General features: G+C 47.4%; 1 protein-coding gene across 4 annotated transcripts in view; it reads left to right on the top strand.

Moving 5' to 3' along the window:
* FEZ1 (fasciculation and elongation protein zeta 1) overlaps positions 1–19,678 on the top strand; it is a 493,775-nt gene that overhangs the window by 171,908 nt on the left and 302,189 nt on the right. For 2 of the 4 annotated variants that reach the window (XM_085646026.1, XM_085646027.1), the window contains exon 4: positions 5,403–5,489. The exons of the other annotated variants lie outside the window; for them this stretch is intronic. In XM_085646026.1, coding sequence (XP_085502152.1) covers positions 5,403–5,489 — 87 coding nt within the window. The remainder of the gene's footprint in view (positions 1–5,402; positions 5,490–19,678) is intronic. 4 annotated transcript variants of the gene reach the window in all.

The following is a 19,678-nucleotide window of genomic DNA, read 5'->3' on the forward strand; positions in this document are numbered from 1 at the left end:
TGGGACAACTGAAGTCAGATCAGTGTTACATTATGCGATCCTGCCTGCCATCTCATGCTACGTTCGCCATCCCGATAATAACAATGGCCAATTGACTATCTACACTAAAAAAAAATCCCATCCATTTTATGGCAGCGTTCTTGGTTACGTTATGCCACGGTGAAACGATCTGGAGTCATTACTGGGAAACCTTAAGGACAAGACACTTCTAGTTTTCACCACTGATCATCAAGTTAACCGCTCTATTAACATCATTGCAAGTTTTAACTGTGCAAAACCGACTCTGTCCGGTGGCACTAAGCTCCCCACTCTAAAAAGGGGTGAAAAACAAGACAGCCTCATTAACTAAAATGGTCTTTTACAGACCTGTGAAGTACTCAGGTGCGGCTGCAGTAAGACAGACGCCAGAACACAATAGCTCCTCTCCCCCCCATGTGAGCCAGGCAGGGGGCCTGGTGTTGCTCTGGCCCTTTGGCCATTCATACCTCGGCTCCCCATTCTCTTGTCTGTCTTCGCGCCCTGCACTCTGTGTTGCACTAAACAATGTCAGATGAGGTTGTACCGCAACTGGTGCTCATGTAAAACACTCTGATACCTCTGGGTTTTTGTGTGTGCTATAAAACCCTCCCCCCTGAAAAATTAATAATTATTCGCCACTGATTTATTTGACTTGTTTTATAAGAACGTGCTGACAATCTGCAAGTGCTGTGAAACGCTGAGACTGAAGCGTTAAGCAATAAATCAAAAACCTCTTTAGAGCGTCTCATGGCAGCAATCATAGCATCCCTTTAATAAATGCACACCAGTCTGTCTCCACATGCAGGCAATCACAGAATCGCTTTAAATGCACCCAGAATGCGTGATCTGAGGCCCTCGGAATGGTGTAAGGGGATACTTTGATTTACTCAAGCGTGGCACTCGCTTTCCGAAATGGTGCATTTTTCGCCTACTGGGTGCGTGTCGGACTGCTCTTCCTGACTTGGTCAGGTGTGCGGGGCAGCAAGGAGATTCCGGACTGTCACAACGGTAGAGACCAGCTACCAGTCGTGACTGAGGACTACACATGGCACTGATCTACACTACTGGATCTGAGGCAGCCTGCGGCATGGGGGGTCCTGGGCACTAATGCTGGTGGAAGGTGAGCTGGCTGTGGGGACTCGCGGGGGCTGCAGGGCTCTGCCTGGTGCTCGGAGGCCTACCTGGGGCAAACTGTTGCTGACTCGCTGGTGTGGCGCTGGTGACTGCTGTATCGGCACGTGGTTTGGTATGCTGAAGCAGCGGACCTGCAGCGTGTGGTGAGAGCCGTGGCAGGGCACTGCTGATCAGATAAAATAAAAATGAAAAAACTAGGTAGTGAGGCCTGCAGAGACGCTGTAATTTTCATCTTTGCGCAAAGATCAACTGCCCTGGAAGTGTTGTATACACCCACGGAGCTGTGGTGCAGTTGCTGTTCACTGGTGTGGCTCCGTGTGAATGGCTCTATACGCGCTACTGAGGCCAAGAACTAGTGCGCCGGAGGATTGCATGCAGGCAATCAGAATCGTAATAAATGCACCCCAGAATGCGTGATCTGAGGCCCTCGGAATTGTATAAGGGGATACTTCGGCATCGGCGCATAGTTTGGTATGCTGAAGCAGCGGACCTGCAGCGTGTGGTGAGAGGGGCGGCAGGGCCCTGCTGAACCGCTAAAAAAAAAATGAAAAAAACGAGGCGGTGCGCCGGAGCATTGCAGTTAGTTAACTCCTTGCCCTCCACACACACTATGACAAATAGGCCAACCCTGTCCTCCCTCCGCTCTTCAACCCCTGCTCGCAAGGTATGGGGGCATGAAAACACACACTTTCCACTTACCTGCTGGGCCTTGGAGCACTTGGAGCACTGGAGGTCGTCGTCTCATCGTCGTCTCGTCGTCGTGGGGGTCTGAAGTGTGCTGCGGTGTGTGGGGCCAGACAAAGTCCGGACAGCATTTTCAATGGGACCTGGCCCCACCCACCAACCTTGCCAACCAATGTGTCTCCCCGAATTTAATGGGGGTGACACACGTTCCAAACTGCTCTGTTCTCGGGCCTAAATTGGAGCTTTGCATCTAACGCTTTGGCTCCATCAAGTGGCCAAGTGGTGCAACAGCAATGAAAATCAGTGACACTCGGTTTAAACCGAGTGAGCTGATTTTCATCCGGTAGGGTACTGTCGGGCAGAGTCGGTTTTAACCGAATTCCGGACAGCCTAACCATACTCCACAAAAGCAGGGGTCCCTCAAGGCTCTATCATCTCGCCCATGCTTTTCAACATCTACATGAAATAATTACCGGAACTAATCAATCAATTTTGACCTCATGTGCTATAATTATGCAGATGACACGCAAATACTCCTTCAACTGGAATGCCCCAAAGACATTGGAAAATCCCCAATTTTCAGTTGTCTCAGAGCCGTGGATCAGTGGATGACTTGGAGCCATCTCAAATTGAATGCTTCCAAAATGGAAATACTCACGTGTGGCGATTGGAAACATAATGACCCGCTTGCCGCCTGGCCTGATTAACTGGGATCACCGTCTAAAGTCTTGAAGGAAGTAAGAAACCTCGGAATGACCATGGACTCCAAGCTGTCGATGAATGCCCAAGTGGACAAACTAGCAAGATCAAGCTTTGTCACTATAAAAACGCTGCAACTAATTTTCCCTCATTTGGGATTTCCACACAAAGTCCAAGCTACCATCTCCCTTGTTCTGTCCAAACTCAATTACGCCAATAGCCTCTATCACGGATCTCCTTTAAAAACCATGAAAAGACTACAACGGATTCAAAACTCAGCTGCCATACTACTCTTGCATATCAAACCGCGAGACCACATCTCACCTGCCTTGAAAGCTCTGCATTGGTTACCGGTTGCCAGAAGATCCACGTTCAAGCTACTTTGTACCACCCACAAAGCAATACATGGAATGTGACCATTCTTCATCAGGAATAAAATCACCAAACACATTCAACAAAGGAACCTCCGCTCTATAGGGGCATCTCACCTCAAAATCCCAAGATACAAGAAAAAAAACATGGGTGGCACATCCTTCTCTGTTCAAGCAGCCAAACTATGGAACTCTTTACCCCCCAACATAAGGTCCACCGACAACCACCTTATCTTCTGAAAACTACTCAAGAATTGGCTCTTCCCCACATAAGCACCATACGCAAACAGAAATTTACAGCATATCCCTCTATATATAAGCATTTATTTTCAATATAGATATGTATCCTATCTTTGTGTATTGCTTTGTATAAACATGTAGAATAATTATGTTGATTAAAAAAAAAAAATCTTTGGTCTACATGTACTTGCTTCCATTGTGCATCTATGTACCTCCATGTACTTGGATCTGTGTGTCTGTTACTTTTCTCTTGAAAAAGCATATCCAATGCACTACCCTATTTCTCATCCTGTACCTCTATCAATATCTTTAATCTACATATACTTACCTCCTTTATGCATCTATATACTTTCAATGTACTTATGGATCTATATATTTATCACTTTCTTATAATTTGGCACTTCTAAAACACTACCCTATCTCTCAGCCTATACTTCTCTCAATATATCTTCTAGCCCAACTTTCTGACTCATCTCAAACTACTTTCTAATACTCTTTCCAATGCACTACCCTATACATCTATCAATATATCCTCTACATCCACTCTCTCATTTATCCCAAAACCCCATACCACTAATATGATCCTCAAAATAACCCTTTCTAGACTCTCCCCTACTCTACCCCTCCTTGCATCATCTGACACCTCTTTTTTACTATACCGATCCCCCAAAACAAACCTCTCTAAACTCTTCCCTCTGACTGTTCCCCTCCAAAAACCCTTTTTACTCATCCAAAAGCCTCCTCCTACTGCTATGACCTAAAAAAAAAACTTTACTCTTCTATCCCTCCACCATCCTTTTCAATCAAAATAACAGACTAACCTGTTCACTTCTCAGATTCAATATTCCACTAAACTAACTCACCACTAATCCTTTATGGGTTCCAGAGTAGCGTGCTACTCGCCAATAAAGCGTTTCAACACCCCATCAGGGTTACAAGCACTATATAAATGCAAACCTTTTTTCCCTTTTCCACCCCTCCCCAACCCTTCTCAATCCAAATAACTGGCTAACATATCCACCACTCAAATTAATTTCATGTTTCACCATACTAATTCAACACTAATCCTTATGGGTTCTGGAGTACTGTGCTACTCGCCAAAAAAGCGTTTCAAAACCCCATCAGGGGTAGCAAGCACTATATAAATACAAACCTCTTTCCCTCTTCTATCCCGCCACCTACCCTTCTCTATCCAAATAAGTGAATAAAATATCCACCACTCAAATTAATTCATATTTCCCTATACTCATTTTCAACACTAATCCTTTATGGGTTCCGGAGTAGCGTGCTACTCACCAGAAAAGCGCTTCAAAACCTGTCAAGGATAACAGGTGCTATATGAATGCAAACCTTTCTTCCCCTCCTATCCCTCTGCTATCCTTCTCACTCCAAATAACTGACTAATATCCACCACTCAAATTACTTTCATATTTCACTATATTAATTCACCACTAATCCTTTATGGGTTTCCGGAGTAGTGTGCTTCAACACCCCATCAGGGGTAACAAGCGCTATATAAATACAAACATGTTTTCCTCTTCTATCCTTCTGTTATCCTTCCAAATCCAAATAACTGACTAACCTGTCCACCACTTAAAATTTATTTGCATGTTTCACTATACTAATTCAACACTAATCCACTATGGGTCCCGGAGTTGCGTGCTACACGCCGAAAAAAAGCACTTCGATGCCTCGTCAGGGGTAGTAAGCGCTATACAAATGCAATTACAATATAATACAATACAAATGACAATAACAAAACTTTGCGAAGTACAACTGTCTGCGGAAGAATTTACAACGGCCCATGATGAAGGAAAAATTGTTCTCAGGCACCCACACCAGAGATTTACTCAAATTTCTGCAGAGCTGTTCGTGGGTTTAGTGAATGGCCGGAATGGGAACCAAAACCGGTCCAGGCAAACTGCTCAGCCAGTCCCCCTGGTGGGGGGGGGGGGGGCGGGGGTACTACAGAGCTGTTTACTAGGGTCGGTTTCGGCCGATTTTGTTACAGGGGGCTGATATTGCCCCCCCCTAACAAAAACGGACCCCTAGTGGGCCAAAACCGGCCCTCACCCTGGCCGGCCCATTGGGGGAAAAGCCCGGTGCCCGCTACGTCCAGTCCGGCTTTCATCTGAGTTAAATAAACACAGACTTAGATTGGTTAAATGTGTATGTTGGATTAAAATAACAGATAGAAAGAAGAACAGTGCCTGCATTGTACACAATCCTAATTGTGTGACATTGTTTCCCCCTCAGATCCACGAGAAGGAAGAAGACGAACTAAATGAGAAGAGTGAGAATGACTCGGGAATTAACGAAGAGCCCCTTCTTACTGCTGACCAGGTACAAATGGAGTGTTACCATAAACCAAACCTTCCAGGCAGCCCCAATCTGTCGAGCATGCAGTGCCTTATAAAACAAGGTTCAATGTTTCACCTTTCGGCAGTGAGAGCATCGGTCAGAATCGATTGAAGCTGGGCATCCACTGTAGTTGGTACCTCCGTGTGACTGCGTTATCAATGACATTTCACTTTTGAAGCGCTCCGCGTGAGATATTTGCACGTTTAATGGAGTGTGTGCTCATATATTCTGATAACCTTGTCAGCTGGGCTTGGGAGGGAGCCAGGGCGCATCAGATGCTCTGGACTCTCAAGGAGGGCACCCCGTGCCCCTTGATAGGTGCCCGGTGAGGGATCCGGTGGGGCCAGAGCCTCATTGAATTAAAGGCCGGCTTTCCAAGTCTGTGAAATTGAGTCCGTGTGAGATCACTGGCCGGCTATACGGTTATAACGGGTGGCGGTGTAGCCCACCCAGGAATACCTCTCCACCCATTTGAGTCCTATGAAGAAAAAAAACATGTTCCAGTGCATCAAAGCAGCACGCACATCAAACAGCATAAGGACTGTAACAGCCATTTATGCATTCATCTGGTATTACAGGAATTTAATTGTTACTGTCAGGTGTAATTCAAGCACTTAGTTCTGTAGCCTTAATATTGTGACCCACCTGGCCTGCATTAGACACACTTAGGGTTTCCAATTCTTAATTGAAATCGATTATAACCAATAAAACACCCCTTAAGGGAAAATCTGCTTTTCAGTAGAAAACATATGTGCAGTGCAGTTCCAAGCTCTTTTATGCATCTATATACTTTCAATAAATTCCCACTCAGGCCATGGAAAGCCACTTCCCAATCTCTGATCATTCTTGAGGTCTAGGGAGCTCTTAGGCCTACCTCCACTCCTGTTTTAGGAGCAAGCCTCATTGCGCATGGGTTTGTCTCACTGGTATGGCATGTTCTATGTAGTGGGCAGCAGGTTCGCATCTGAACTCTAAGAAGTACCTTGGTCTAGGGGTAGTGGCGTAACTAGGGGGAGGCGGGGCAGTCCGCACCAGGCAGCACTGTTTTTGGGGGCTGTGAAGGTGAGCAAGTGGAAGGACCACACAGTAGTTATTTAAAAATAAGTATTTATTAATATAACACTCTCTAGTATCCTCTACACGAGGATAGAACACAAAGCACACACTACGAGATCAATAGAACAGTTGGAAGTAGCACAATACACAGTGGGCTCCAGGGGTAGACCAAACCATATACTAAAATAGTGGTATAACAATCACGACTTGAGTCGAGACAAGGTCTAGAGTGTGTAGAATTGCTGGGACCCCAAAGAACCACCCAAGTTGAGTAGATAGGGACCCCACGGAGGACGGGTGCAGTGTGCCAACACGACCGCGGGCTCCGTACAATTTTATGGGTAAGTCGTGTTTGCAATTTTAAAGTTTAAGGACCCTTCTAGGAGGACTTTGAGCAAACCCTTTGTGACTTTAGAGGTTGGAGAGCCACCCCACCCGTGGATACCGTAGTACCCAGGTTATCTATTCCAGAGGAGCCAGGTGCATAGGTCTGGAAACCGCAGTCGTTCTCAATGGAGGGCTGCGAAGAAGTACTGCTGCCGTGAAGGTGAAAAGGGTCCGGTGGAATCCAAGCCTGCATTCTGGAAGGAAGGAACCTGAAAGCAGAGGGGACAGAGTCTGGGTCACTTCAGAGTGACCAGAGGCTCAGTAGAAGAATTCCCACCGATGACGGGTGCTTCAGATGCGAAGAAGGGATGCTTGACTCTGCAGCCACGAGGACCAGGAGATGTCGAGGATGACCAGGAGCCAGATGAGAGCTATCCCACGAAGGATGTCGAGCGCTGAGGGGTTGGTGTCTGGCTGGAGGACCAACAAGCCCTGGCAAAAGTAACCCACTCAAGAAAGTCAAGCAGGTTACGGTGTGGACCAGCAAGGTCCGGCGGACTCACCAAGCAATGGGGAGTCAGGACACATCTGGAGCAACCAGGAAAGCCCAACAGACATCAAGATTACCCTCAGGAGGACCCACAGGCCAAATGACCAGGAGTCGCGAGGTGACCTTGAGCAAGACTGCAAAGTACCAGCCCACGAAGCACTTGGTGCGAGGAGGCTGGAGTTCTTTGGTGCAAATACAGCTCAGGGATGGGACTACACGGAGTCCAATGCACAAGCTCAGGAATCGTCAACAAGCATATGCAACTGCAAATGGACGTGGTGCACAGGGGTTCGGGTTATGCAGTCCCCATGAGGGATACTGGCCTCAAACTTACTGAAAGGGTAGATCAACCTCAGGGACCTTCAAAAACCCACCTCCTGTGTTACTGAAATCTTCTGAGTCCACAGGAGATTGGGAGCAGCAGACAGGTCAGTTGCGTTAAAGTGCCTGCTAGGGCAGGTGAGTGACTCCTTCCCTCCAAGGGAGATTCTTCAGTTGTCCTTAGTGCACCACAGGTCCTGCATGGAGCCTGTATGGAGCAAGGGCACAGACAAAGCTTTGGACGGTGAGGGGGACAAATTCTGGCCCAGTGGAAGTCCAGCGAAGTCTAGAGTGTCCAGACGGTCGAAGGTCAGTGGTTTCTTCTAGTAGAATCTTGTCCATGTCAAATCTAAAGTCTTACAGTCAGGTAAGCCCTTTTGTACCCATGGGAGAGGGTTGGACAGATTCGGGGGACCCTCCTCCTAGAGGAGGGTCAGGACAGAGGGGTGGTTACATCCATGTCTTTTGTCCAGTTTCGCACCAGAGCAGGAGCCGACGGCTCCCTGAACTGGTTTGAGCTGGACTATGCACAGGGACATCAAATGTGCCCCCAGTGCAGACTTTCAGGCACTCTCACAGTGCACCCACCCAGCCCCAATACAGTAAATCCTGTTTGGGAGGTGGTCACACCTCCCTGTGACAGGATACCTATTGTGCTACCTTCCTCTGCTCGAGCTTGGCTCAGCAGCAGGGGGGCAGAAATGTGTCTCTGGTCAGCAGCATCCATTTTGTGCTGACCGGGTTGAGAAGGTTGGCACCGGATAGACCAGTGACCCCACGAAGCTTGCTTTAGAAGGGTGGAATCATACCTCCCACACTGTTTACCAGTGTGGAGGTATGATTCCAAGGTGTTTGATACCAAACACGATATGTTTCTATGCAGCCGTTTTCAAGATAGCATCTAAAGCAAGGTTATAATGCACTTCTACCTATATATCCGACTGAGTCACAGACAACCCGGGAGAATGGTCTCCAAAGGCTACAGAGAGGCTCTGCTCATGCAGGGGCACCCTCTCACTAAAAACTCAGCAACCTGCCTTCATGATTGTTAAGGCCTGCTATAGGGGTGACTTATAAGTTTTAAGTGTAGTGACCTATAGATATAGGGAACCTATATCTAAAGTAAGTGATGGTTGCAGTAGCAGACCTGTAGTTCCATTTTACATGGCCTCTCATGGGTGGCATAATACATGCTTCAGCCCATGGGAGGCCTCTGGGGTACCTATGCCCTGGGTACATGGGTACCATATACTAGGAACTGATAAGGGTACCCCAGTATTCAATCTGGAGTGTGCCATAGTAGATGAGTAGCAATTTAAAGGAGAAAGCAGATAGACAGGGGTCCTGATTAGCAGGATCCCAGTCAGACTAGTCAAAAACAGTGCTACATCAAGCAAAAAGTGGGGGTAACCATGAGAAGCAGATCCTACTTTCATACAGAGTCCAAGTGTTAGTTTTGATGAAACTGCTTTTTTTAACCCATATACTAATTCAGAAAATCTAGGAGTTACTGTATGAACTGTACACATTACATAGGCAACCACCTCTATGTGCTTCCGAGTATGTGCTGCGGACAGCGCAGTTTAAAACAAATACAAGTGCCCTAGACCCAATCTGAGCCTGGGCACTGATGTAGAATGTGTTTATGATACAGTCCCAGGATCGCCCGGGTCAACTTTCATTGTGCTGCCTCCACATAAACATGAAGCTTGGAATGTCTGTTGCCGAAATAAGGCATGACATATGGCAATATATATAACCCGTACAAACCTCTCATTTAATGGGAACATATTGAGCTGTGATGGTTCTTCCACCAAGACGGAACATGCACAAGAACAGTGTACACTGCACCGAACACAAACAGAAAGTGCCTTGTGCATTTGTCACACATTTCTCTCAGGAAGACACCCCTAATGCTGCTTTAACCCCTTGTGTGCCACGCCCTTTCCCCGCCCTGTGCCGGCCGTTACATTAGCGGGCGGGGTTTATGACGAGCTGGACTCGTCATGGGCACAGCGCAACCGCGGCCCATGACGAGTCCAGCTCGTCATGGGCACACAAGGGGTTAAAAAACAAAGGACCGCCCAAGTTTGGTAAAAATCAGTGCCCAGAGGTCATTGTGGTGGCTTTCAAATAAACGCAAAATCCCATAAACACAGCACAACACTGTGAAACACACGTTATTGACAATGGTAAGTGAAAACCCAGTGACTCGCTGCATTCTGCAGTTCATGAAGGTTACCCACCTCAACTGCTTCTTCTGCTGCAGCACAGTTTTCTGTTACTAAATGCCCAATAAACAACAGTATACATAATTTTTCCTTTTTAGAATTACCGCCTCTTTCATGATATAGAGAAGGAATAGGCTCAGATTAGGTAGTAATACTACATTTATTAGTCCATTTCTTTCTTGGTGTCTCAAGGCAAAAAACAGGACAGTGTGACACTGGCCTGCAATAAGAGAGTAGCCAGCTCCCCACATTATATGTCGCATGCACTAAGGAGAAAGGTTTAATCCAGCAGACCTTTGACATTTCCTGTATTAAATCCACACTATTAACCTTTCATCTGCTACAGGCAAATCCTGATAAGAGCAAACATATTTCCATCCTTGGCAAGGGGGGGACTGGACTGGACTGCTGGGAAGATGCATTTGCGTACTGAGGGAGGAGAGAGAAAGCATTAAAAGGTACTTGAAAGGGCAAAATAAAGGAAAGGGTTCGAAGAATTGAGTTAGCAGAAGGAAGAAAGGAATAAATGACTAGGAAAATAACAAAATAATAGTAACTTTCTGTATGAGTATTGGAAAAACCCCGTCCCCATGATTTTGGAACCACTGATAATCTTTGATTTTTAAAGATTTTGAAAACATTGGAAAGTCGTGAAAAAAACACACTGGAATGTACAAGAAATAGAAACTGAAAACATTAAATCTTGACACACTGTAATGCTTGATGAATCTCTGTACTCTTCTCGACTTCAAAACTAGTGTACGGTGGAATAGGTCGTTTCAGCTATTCTTGCCCGACAGCCATTCAAAATGGCAACACAACAGAGCCCAATTATAACTGGTCGAATGCCAGTCGATCAGATTGGCTTAAACATCTTGAGGGTAAATTGTACAGCAATTGCCACGGCAGTATTTACGTTACAAGCAATGTAATGCCATATTTAGGTGATAAACCCTAAAAATTGGAGAATAGGGCTAAAGATTTTGTTTCGACTGCCCATTTATGTCAGGTTGTCACTCTGCAGGATCCATTCGCAGTGATAAGCTCCACCTCCGGACCTGCCAAACACCCTGAAGATTAAATAAACACAGGGTATTCGACCGATACGGCGAGGGAAAAAAAAACCCCAAGGGGGAAAAAACCCAGGGGGGGGGAAAGGAAGGGGTTAGCAGGGAAGGGAAGCTGAAAAACAAAACACACAGGTTAATACAAGACACTTTCCTACTCTCAGTATATCTCGCTAAAACACAAAGGAGCTTCACCTGAGCTAGTACGGCAGCGCGGCTTCACCGCAGCGTTTCCTTCCTGGTGCCTTCCTTCCCCTACAGAACACAAGAACACCATTTAGTGGACACAGCACTCCGCGCCCCCCTAAGCCTCCCTATAAAAGAACTGATAGCCACGTACCCTCCCTTGCTCTGGAATACCCTGGTCTATAAGTTCCTCTGTAGGGTCGCCCTTTGGGCTATTATCTTGCAGTAGTCCTTCCACACAATAAACGAATAATTGTACTCGACAATGTCTCAACACAAAAGAATGTCACGTGACCTTGGAAGTATATTGCTCCATATACTCCGCTGAAACCAACTAACCCCCTCCGAGGGTCTTATGTTCAACAAACAAGGGAGGGCTTAGGATTTGGCTACTGCCGTCCGCTTTGTATTAATTAATTCCCCTTACTGGCCTCGGACCTTCGTGACGGTAATGCGGAGGTTTTCCCCCCCTGCATTCCGCCCCTTGCAGCTCTCAGTAATAGTCCGGGAGTTTTCTCCGCTCCCCTTGTCTCCGGACAGCCAATGCCCCTATGAACACTCCAATCCCTCACGCGTCAGACAGTTACCCGGGTACCTGTACGAGCGTCCCGCTCGTCCTCTAACCTCCAGCCCTGGATCGGAAAAAACCCAGACGAACACCAGCGCTGAACTCGGGAGTCTGAATCCGCTCCTCTGATTGCGCTGTTTTCTCGAACAGCCCGTGGACACACAGTAGCCGAGTGCCGAAGCTCTCGCCAAGTTCCACTTAATCACGAACACTCCCCTTCCGGCCTCGCTTCGCTATATCCGTCCGCGGCAAGGGCATCTGGGAAATGTAGTTTAAAACCCACAGAAACGTGGGAGTTGTAGTCCAGGCAGGCGCCCCGACTAGATCCTGACAGTATGTCCTCCTCCCCGGCGCCTTCTAGGCCCTGGTTTGGAAGGGAACTTCCGATGGAAGGAAGCAATGGCCCTCGGTGCGTGCACGTTGTCCCATGGCTCCCAGGAATCGTCCTCCGCAGAATAACCCTTCCAGGAGACCAAATACCAGAGCACCCCCCTGCATATTTTGGAGTCACAGATGGATCGAACTTCGTATTCTAGCCCCTCGTCACAGATCACCGTCGGGGGTGTCCTCCTCTGGGACGTCAGCGCCTTCTTCAATAAATGTACATGGAACACCGGATGGATCCTCAGTGTGTTAGGCAACCTCAATTTGTAAGACACAGGATTGACTTGTCGCACTATCGGATAGGGGCCAATAAAGCGTGGATGAAAGATACTTCTCATCTTAAACCGGATGTACCTAGTGGACAGCCACACCTTCTCCCCTACTTGAAATTGAGGACCGGGAGTTCTATGTTTGTCCTCCCAACGCTTGTATATCTCTTTTGCTTTCACCAGATGAGTGTGCACTATCCTATGCACTTTCCTCAACTCACGGATGCGAGCCTTCACGGTGGGTTGGTTGTTTACATCCGGAGGAATAACGATGGGCTAGAAGCGAGCTTCATAACCGTAATTGGCTTTAAAAGGGGACACGCCCGTAGAGCTGTGCCAAGCATTGTTATAAGCCAACTCGGCCATCCATAGCAGGTCCACCCACGATTCCTGCGCTTCCTTGGCATAACACCACAAGTATTTTTTCAAAGTTTGGTTCAGCCTTTCCGTCTGACCATCTGTCTGCGGGTGAAAGCTCGTGGAAAGAGCTGCTTCAATCCCCAGGGCCTGACACCAAGTTCTCCAAAAACGTGCAACGAACTGGGAGCCCCTGTCGGACACGATCACCTGAGGAACTCCGTGTAGCCGTATGACCTGAGAAGCCAATAACTGGGCGGTTTGGCTGGCCGTGGGTAGCTTGATACATGGTATGAAATGGCCCATCTTGGTTAGATTATCAACCACCACCAAGATAGCCGAGAATCCCTGATCCAAGGGTAACCCTGTTACGTAGTCTAGACTTATGTTCTGCCACGGGCAAACAGGTGTGGGCATGGGCATTAGTAGGCCTTTCCTCTTTGTGTTCTCTCCCTTAGCTCTCGCACATTCTTCACACTCTTGCACCCACCGCCTGGCGTCTTCAACCAAGGCTTCCAACCAAAAGTACCTCTGAAGCAGATGCACAGTCTTGGTAACCCCTGGGTGCCCTGCCATGGGCATTACGTGACACCACACAAAAGCCTTTTTCCGTATGTCACTGGTGGGCAGATACAAACACTCTCCCTGAAAAGGCAATCCTTGTCTCACCACCCGGCCCGCTTTCCTGGCAGCCCATCGTTCCCATGCCCCCAACGGCTTGGAATCTTTCACCATATCCAGGAACCTCTCTGCCCGTACCACACACAACACCTTGGTTGCCGGTATTATGGCTTGTGGGACTACCTCTGGTTGTTCCACCGGCATCCCCTGCCGGGACAAGGCGTCTGCTTTTCGGTTCTCTACTCCCGGTCTATATGTCACCACAAAGTTAAACTCAGCAAAAAAAAGCATCCAACGCATCTGTCTTTGCGTCAGATGCCTCGCTGATGACATATACTGCAGGTTTCGGTGGTCCGTGTAGACCGTCACAGCGTGACGAGCCTCCCACAGGTAGTGTCTCCACTCCGGCCACGCACGTTTGATAGCTAAAAGCTCTTTTTCAGCTGTGGTATAGTTGAGCTCTGCGGGGCTCAACTTGCTAGACAAGTATGCAACCGGATGGAGGCGACCAGTGAGGGAATCTCTCTGTGACAAGACAGCCCCTATTGCTTCCTCCGAAGCGTCTGCCTCCACCACAAAAGGTTGTTCCAGTACAGGATGGACTAACACCGGTGCCGTAGTGAAAGCTCTTTTTAGGGTCGCGAAAGCCTCCTCTGCCTCTGTGGTCCATACATATTGTACCCCCTTTTTCAACAGCCTGGTTATTGGGACTGCTATCTGTGAGAACTGTGCAATGAAACGGCGGTAATAATTGGCGAACCCCAAAAAACTCTGCACTTCTCTCACGTTCTTTGGGGCTGGCCATTCCTGCACCGCCCTGACCTTCCGGTCTGACATCTGCAATCCCTTGGCACTGAGATTCACTCCTAGGAACTCCACCTCATGAACCCCAAACTCACACTTGCTCAACTTTATGTATAAGTGATGTTCTCTCAGCCTCTCCAATACCTTTTTCACTTGTTCTGTATGGCTTGATTCGTCCTGTGAGTATATCAGTATGTCGTCAATATACATCACTACAAACTGGTCCACATAGTCTTTTAGAACATCATTAATAAAATATTGGAAAGCCGCTGGGGCATTACAAAGCCCGAAGGGCATTACCATATACTCGTAAAGACCATATCGCGTCTTGAACACCGTCTTCTACTCATCCCCCTCGTGTACCCTGACCAGGTGGTAGGCCCCCCGTAAATCAAACGGGTATAGATCCGTGCTTCCCTCACCTGGTCGAGCAACACGGAGATGAGGGGGAGAGGATAACGGTTGCGTACGGTGTTTTTGTTCAAGACGCGATAATCCACACAAGCGCTTAAGTCTCCATTGGCCTTCGCTATAAAGAAGATTGGGAAAGCTGCAGGGGAGCGAGAAGGCCTAATAAACCCCAATTTAAGGTAATGATCGATGTATTCCTTTAGATGAGTTGTCTCCGGGACAGATAACGCATATACTCGGCAAGTAGGGATAGTAGCCCCCTCCACCAAATCAATGCGGCAATCATACTCCCGGTGCGGAGGTAGAGTGTCCGCCTTGATTTCGCTAAACACATCTTCATAGCCGATGTAGTCCTTCGGGAGTTTTACGTCGGTTTCTGCTGCTGTAGCGGCCAAGTAAGGGGTGGCCAACACCGCTACATGAACCGGGGGACTAGTCAACATATGCTCCTGACAATACTCTGGCAAAAACTGGAGCGTCTTAGTTCTCCAATTAACCGTAGGGTAATGGAGGCATAGCCATGGCATGCCTAGGATTACCTCATACTGAGGGGCCGCGATGATGTTTAACGACAACCGCTCAGCATGGATAACCCCCCCGCAGAACCACAGATAGACCTACCTCTTGTGTTCTTTCCGTTATCTGGCCTGACTTCAAAGGTTGCCCGTCTACCGCTAGGACTTCTTCAGGATTTTCTCTCGGGACACGGGGTATGGCCAGACGGGACACCAGGCCTTCGTTGATAAAATTGCCTGTTGCCCCTGAGTCAAGCATTACCAAAACCGTATGGATTTCCTTCTCACATTCAAGTGTCATACCTATGACAAGATGTGACTCTGTTTCCCCTACTCCTACCGTGGATTGTGAGGTGAGCTTCCATTCCTGTCCTCCCTCCTCCCCGGATCTCGGTTTCTCGGACAGCCCCAGGTCTGAGGCTATGGAAGACACCGCGACTTTCTTGAATTTATTGGCCCCCGTACTCTTGGGCTTGGACGGGCATTCCCTAACGTAATGCCCCTTCTTCCCACAGTACATACAAAGACCCTGGGACCTCCTGACTTCTCTCTCTTCCTTCATTAAGGGTGCTCGAAGGGCTCCTATCTCCATAGGCTCCGGACTGCCTTTGATCCCTCCCACGGTCTTACGAGGGGGCCGATCATAGCCAACAGACCCCCTATCCCATCTTCTCCGACCACTCCCTCTCTCTGTCATGCGACTGTCCAGTCGTAAAGCCAGATTAATCATGTCTATGCACGTTTGTGGCTGTGGATCTACTTGAGCTACCACATCCTTCAGATCCTCTTTCAGCCCTTGATAAAAAAGAGACATTCTTTTTTCTTCCGGCCATTCAGCCTCAGCCACCAGTCTGTTAAACGTGGTCAAATACGTAATCAGCTCTCCTTTACCCTGCCTCAATTCCAAGAGTTCTCTGTCTACACTAAAGTTTGTAGCTCTACGGTCGAAGACCTTCTCGAACTCGGTTCTAAAGGCAGACCAATCGGACAAAATAGCATCATTATTCCTTACGAGTGGCACCGCCCAATTGGCAGCGTCCCCTGCCAAATATGATACGGCGAAAGCCACCCTGGAATGATTAGATGGCAAAGACGCTGGCTTACAGGAAAAATGTAACAGTATCTGCGTTAGAAAAACCTGTGTTTTGCGAGGGTCGCCGGAAAACCTCTCGGGGGTAGCCAAAGGAATGGGAGGGGGCACCGTCACCTGGATGGAAGAAGCAGGAGCGGATACACTGAAAGGGTGCTTGGTCTATTGTTCTACCTTGTCTCTTAAGACATTGGTTTCGGCTCTAGACGACGCCAACTCCTGTTGAACCAGGACTAAAGCGTGTAACACTGCGAAATGAACCGGGCAGAATGTAATTCTTGGGTTCGTGATTCTGTCAGGTTGTCACTCTGCAGGATCCATTCGCAGTGATAAGCTCCACCTCTGGACCTGCCAAACACCCTGAAGATTAAATAAACACAGGGTATTCGACCGATACGGCGAGGGAAAAAAAAACCCCAAGGGGGAAAAAACCCAGGGCGGGAAAGGAAGGGGTCAGTAGGGAAGGGAAGCTGAAAAACAAAACACACAGGTTAATACAAGACACTTTCCTACTCTCAGTATATCTCGCTAAAACACAAAGGAGCTTCACCTGAGCTAGTACGGCAGCGCGGCTTCACCGCAGCGTTTCCTTCCTGGTGCCTTCCTTCCCCTACAGAACACAAGAACACCATTTAGTGGACACAGCACTCCGCGCCCCCCTAAGCCTCCCTATAAAAGAACTGATAGCCACGTACCCTCCCTTGCTCTGGAATACCCTGGTCTATAAGTTCCTCTGTAGGGTCGCCCTTTGGGCTATTATCTTGGAGTAGTCCTTCCACACAATAAACGAATAATTGTACTCGACAATGTCTCAACACAAAAGAATGTCACATGACCTTGGAAGTATATTGCTCCATATACTCCGCTGAAACCAACTAACCCCCTCCGAGGGTCTTATGTTCAACAAACAAGGGAGGGCTTAGGATTTGACTACTGCCGTCCGCTTTGTATTAATTAATTCCCCTTACTGGCCTCGGACCTTCGTGACGGTAATGCGGAGGTTTTCCCCCCCTGCATTCCGCCCCTTGCAGCTCTCAGTAATAGTCCGGGAGTTTTCTCCACTCCCCTTGTCTCCGGACAGCCAATGCCCCTATGAACACTCCAATCCCTCACGCGTCAGACAGTTACCCGGGTACCTGTACGAGCGTCCCGCTCGTCCTCTAACCTCCAGCCCTGGATCGGCAAAAACCCAGACGAACACCAGCGCTGAACTCGGGAGTCTGAATCCGCTCCTCTGATTGCGCTGTTTTCTCGAACAGCCCGTGGACACACAGTAGCCGAGCGCCGAAGCTCTCCCCAAGTTCCACTTAATCACGAACACTCCCCTTCCGGCCTCGCTTCGCTATATCGGTCCGCGGCAAGGGCTTCTGGGAAATGTAGTTTAAACCCCACGGAAACGTGGGAGTTGTAGTCCAGGCAGGTGCCCCGACTAGATCCTGACAATTTCTGCATCCTCCATCCAGTAGGACCTACCTGGCTAAGACATTTGCGGCGATTACAGCGAATATGTATATCCTCCAGAACTGAAAAAATGTTTGGTGTAACTTGGTTATCTGACATTGTATCAGTTTAGGAGCCATTCATCCGACATCGAGATAAGTGCCCTAAATAAGGATTGTTTGACCTGCAGATGCAACTGAATCACTTTAAGGCCCCTTCCTGATGGTGGCAAACTCTCAGCTGCTGGAAGCTCTATCTTTTTTATGGAATCTGAAATGCCTAGCAAGAGGACTGGAGGGATTTCCAAATGGTAATGCTTTAGTGAGCCATCCACCTGCAAATCACTAGGTAATAAAAGATATTCACAACGCTATGTCCTCGTTTATAGGTCTGGCTTGACAATGCAGCTGTACACCTGAACACACAGTACACTATACACAGTTCATAACATATAACATGCACCATACAGAAAGGGACTTTCCACAAGACTCCTAAGCTTTTGACTATCTTGTATAAGTGGGCTTCAGCTAATGTGTTTATGGAGAGTCAATACTTTCTGTATCACCCCTCAACATTTTAATGTATACACTCCATGGTGTACCTTTTGAAGTCATGATTGGCAAAGGAAATAGCTTGTGTTCTAAAATTCATTTTTTCTTTTTGAATGTTTTAATTTTTCAAGTTAGACATGTTCAATACTGACAGTTCATAGAAGTGAATTCAAATGCAGAATGTTCCATTCTATATGTGTCGCAAAATATGGTCTGGACCATGGAGATGACAAAAACTACCACATTTATAACAACAATTAACCATCATCTAAAGTAAAGCACAGTCAGTAACATCCTTCCACATGAAAGTAAAAGAAAAAGAAGGAAAAAGCTTTATTTCCTCTTCCCTTAATTGATTATAAATCCAAGTTTAAACCTGCCCAGATTTGATCAAATTTCCTCAAAGAAGAGGGACCTTTACCTTTAGCCAAGGCCATTTTAGATTCATAGACATGTCTCAGGAGTGCCCACCATTCAACTGCCTTTGGGGTAATAGCAGATATCCATGCCCGGGTTATACATAACCGAGCACAGACAATCATTATTGTCAATGAGCACTTAATTCCTCCATCGTACTCAGACTTGACCCCCAACGGTATCTCTTTAGGGGAACGTGAGACTTGGAATTCTAGGCCAGAGGACATTAGCTTGGTTACCACGTCCCAAAAACCCTGCAGGGCTGGGCATATGGCAAACAAATGCACAATGACGGCAGCTAAGAAATATTGACACCCCATCTGGAAATCCTCTCAGGAGTGTAGTAGAAAAAACAAATAGTCTTAAACTATTGTAATTTGAGATTAATTAAGTGTACCGAGCAATCGACGATCTCCAGTGCTCTCCGAATCTCAGAAACAAGGACATCAGAGGATAGAAGCAGATTCCATTTTGTTGCCTATACCTCATTATCATCAGTGACACAATGTTAGCTCTGTACCTTCAAGATCCACCAGGTGCTTACACCCTGACAAAAAGTAGTCCCTCACTTGTAGATACTTGAAGAAATAGTGGTTATGGAGCCCATGGGTAGCCTGCAGACCGGCAAATGAGCAGAAGCCATTCAGATCATACAGCAGCCGAAGTGTTCTGAAATTCAATGCTGCTTTTTGTAGATCTGATCTCCTTACTTGCATTAGCTAGCATAATCATGGGGCTAGAGAGTAGACAATGCTTTCCATTCAGCATCCTCCTTACTTCTGTTTCTGGCAGACCTTTCCCCTGTTTTAACTTCCATCAATTCCCACGCCCCAAAGTTTGGCTCCAAACTCGTTTCATGTCTTGTCTACACCGATGTTGATCAGTCAGACGAAGGTCGGTCTGTAGCGCCTTCTAAACGCCACACAAATATATTATACCAAGAAAGGCCTGACAATAAACACTGAGAAAACATCAATCATGACCTGCTCCAGAAGAATACATGGAA

Source organism: Triturus cristatus, chromosome 3_1 (assembly GCF_964204655.1).
Source record: "Triturus cristatus chromosome 3_1, aTriCri1.1, whole genome shotgun sequence".
NCBI classification, from domain to species: domain Eukaryota; kingdom Metazoa; phylum Chordata; class Amphibia; order Caudata; family Salamandridae; genus Triturus; species Triturus cristatus.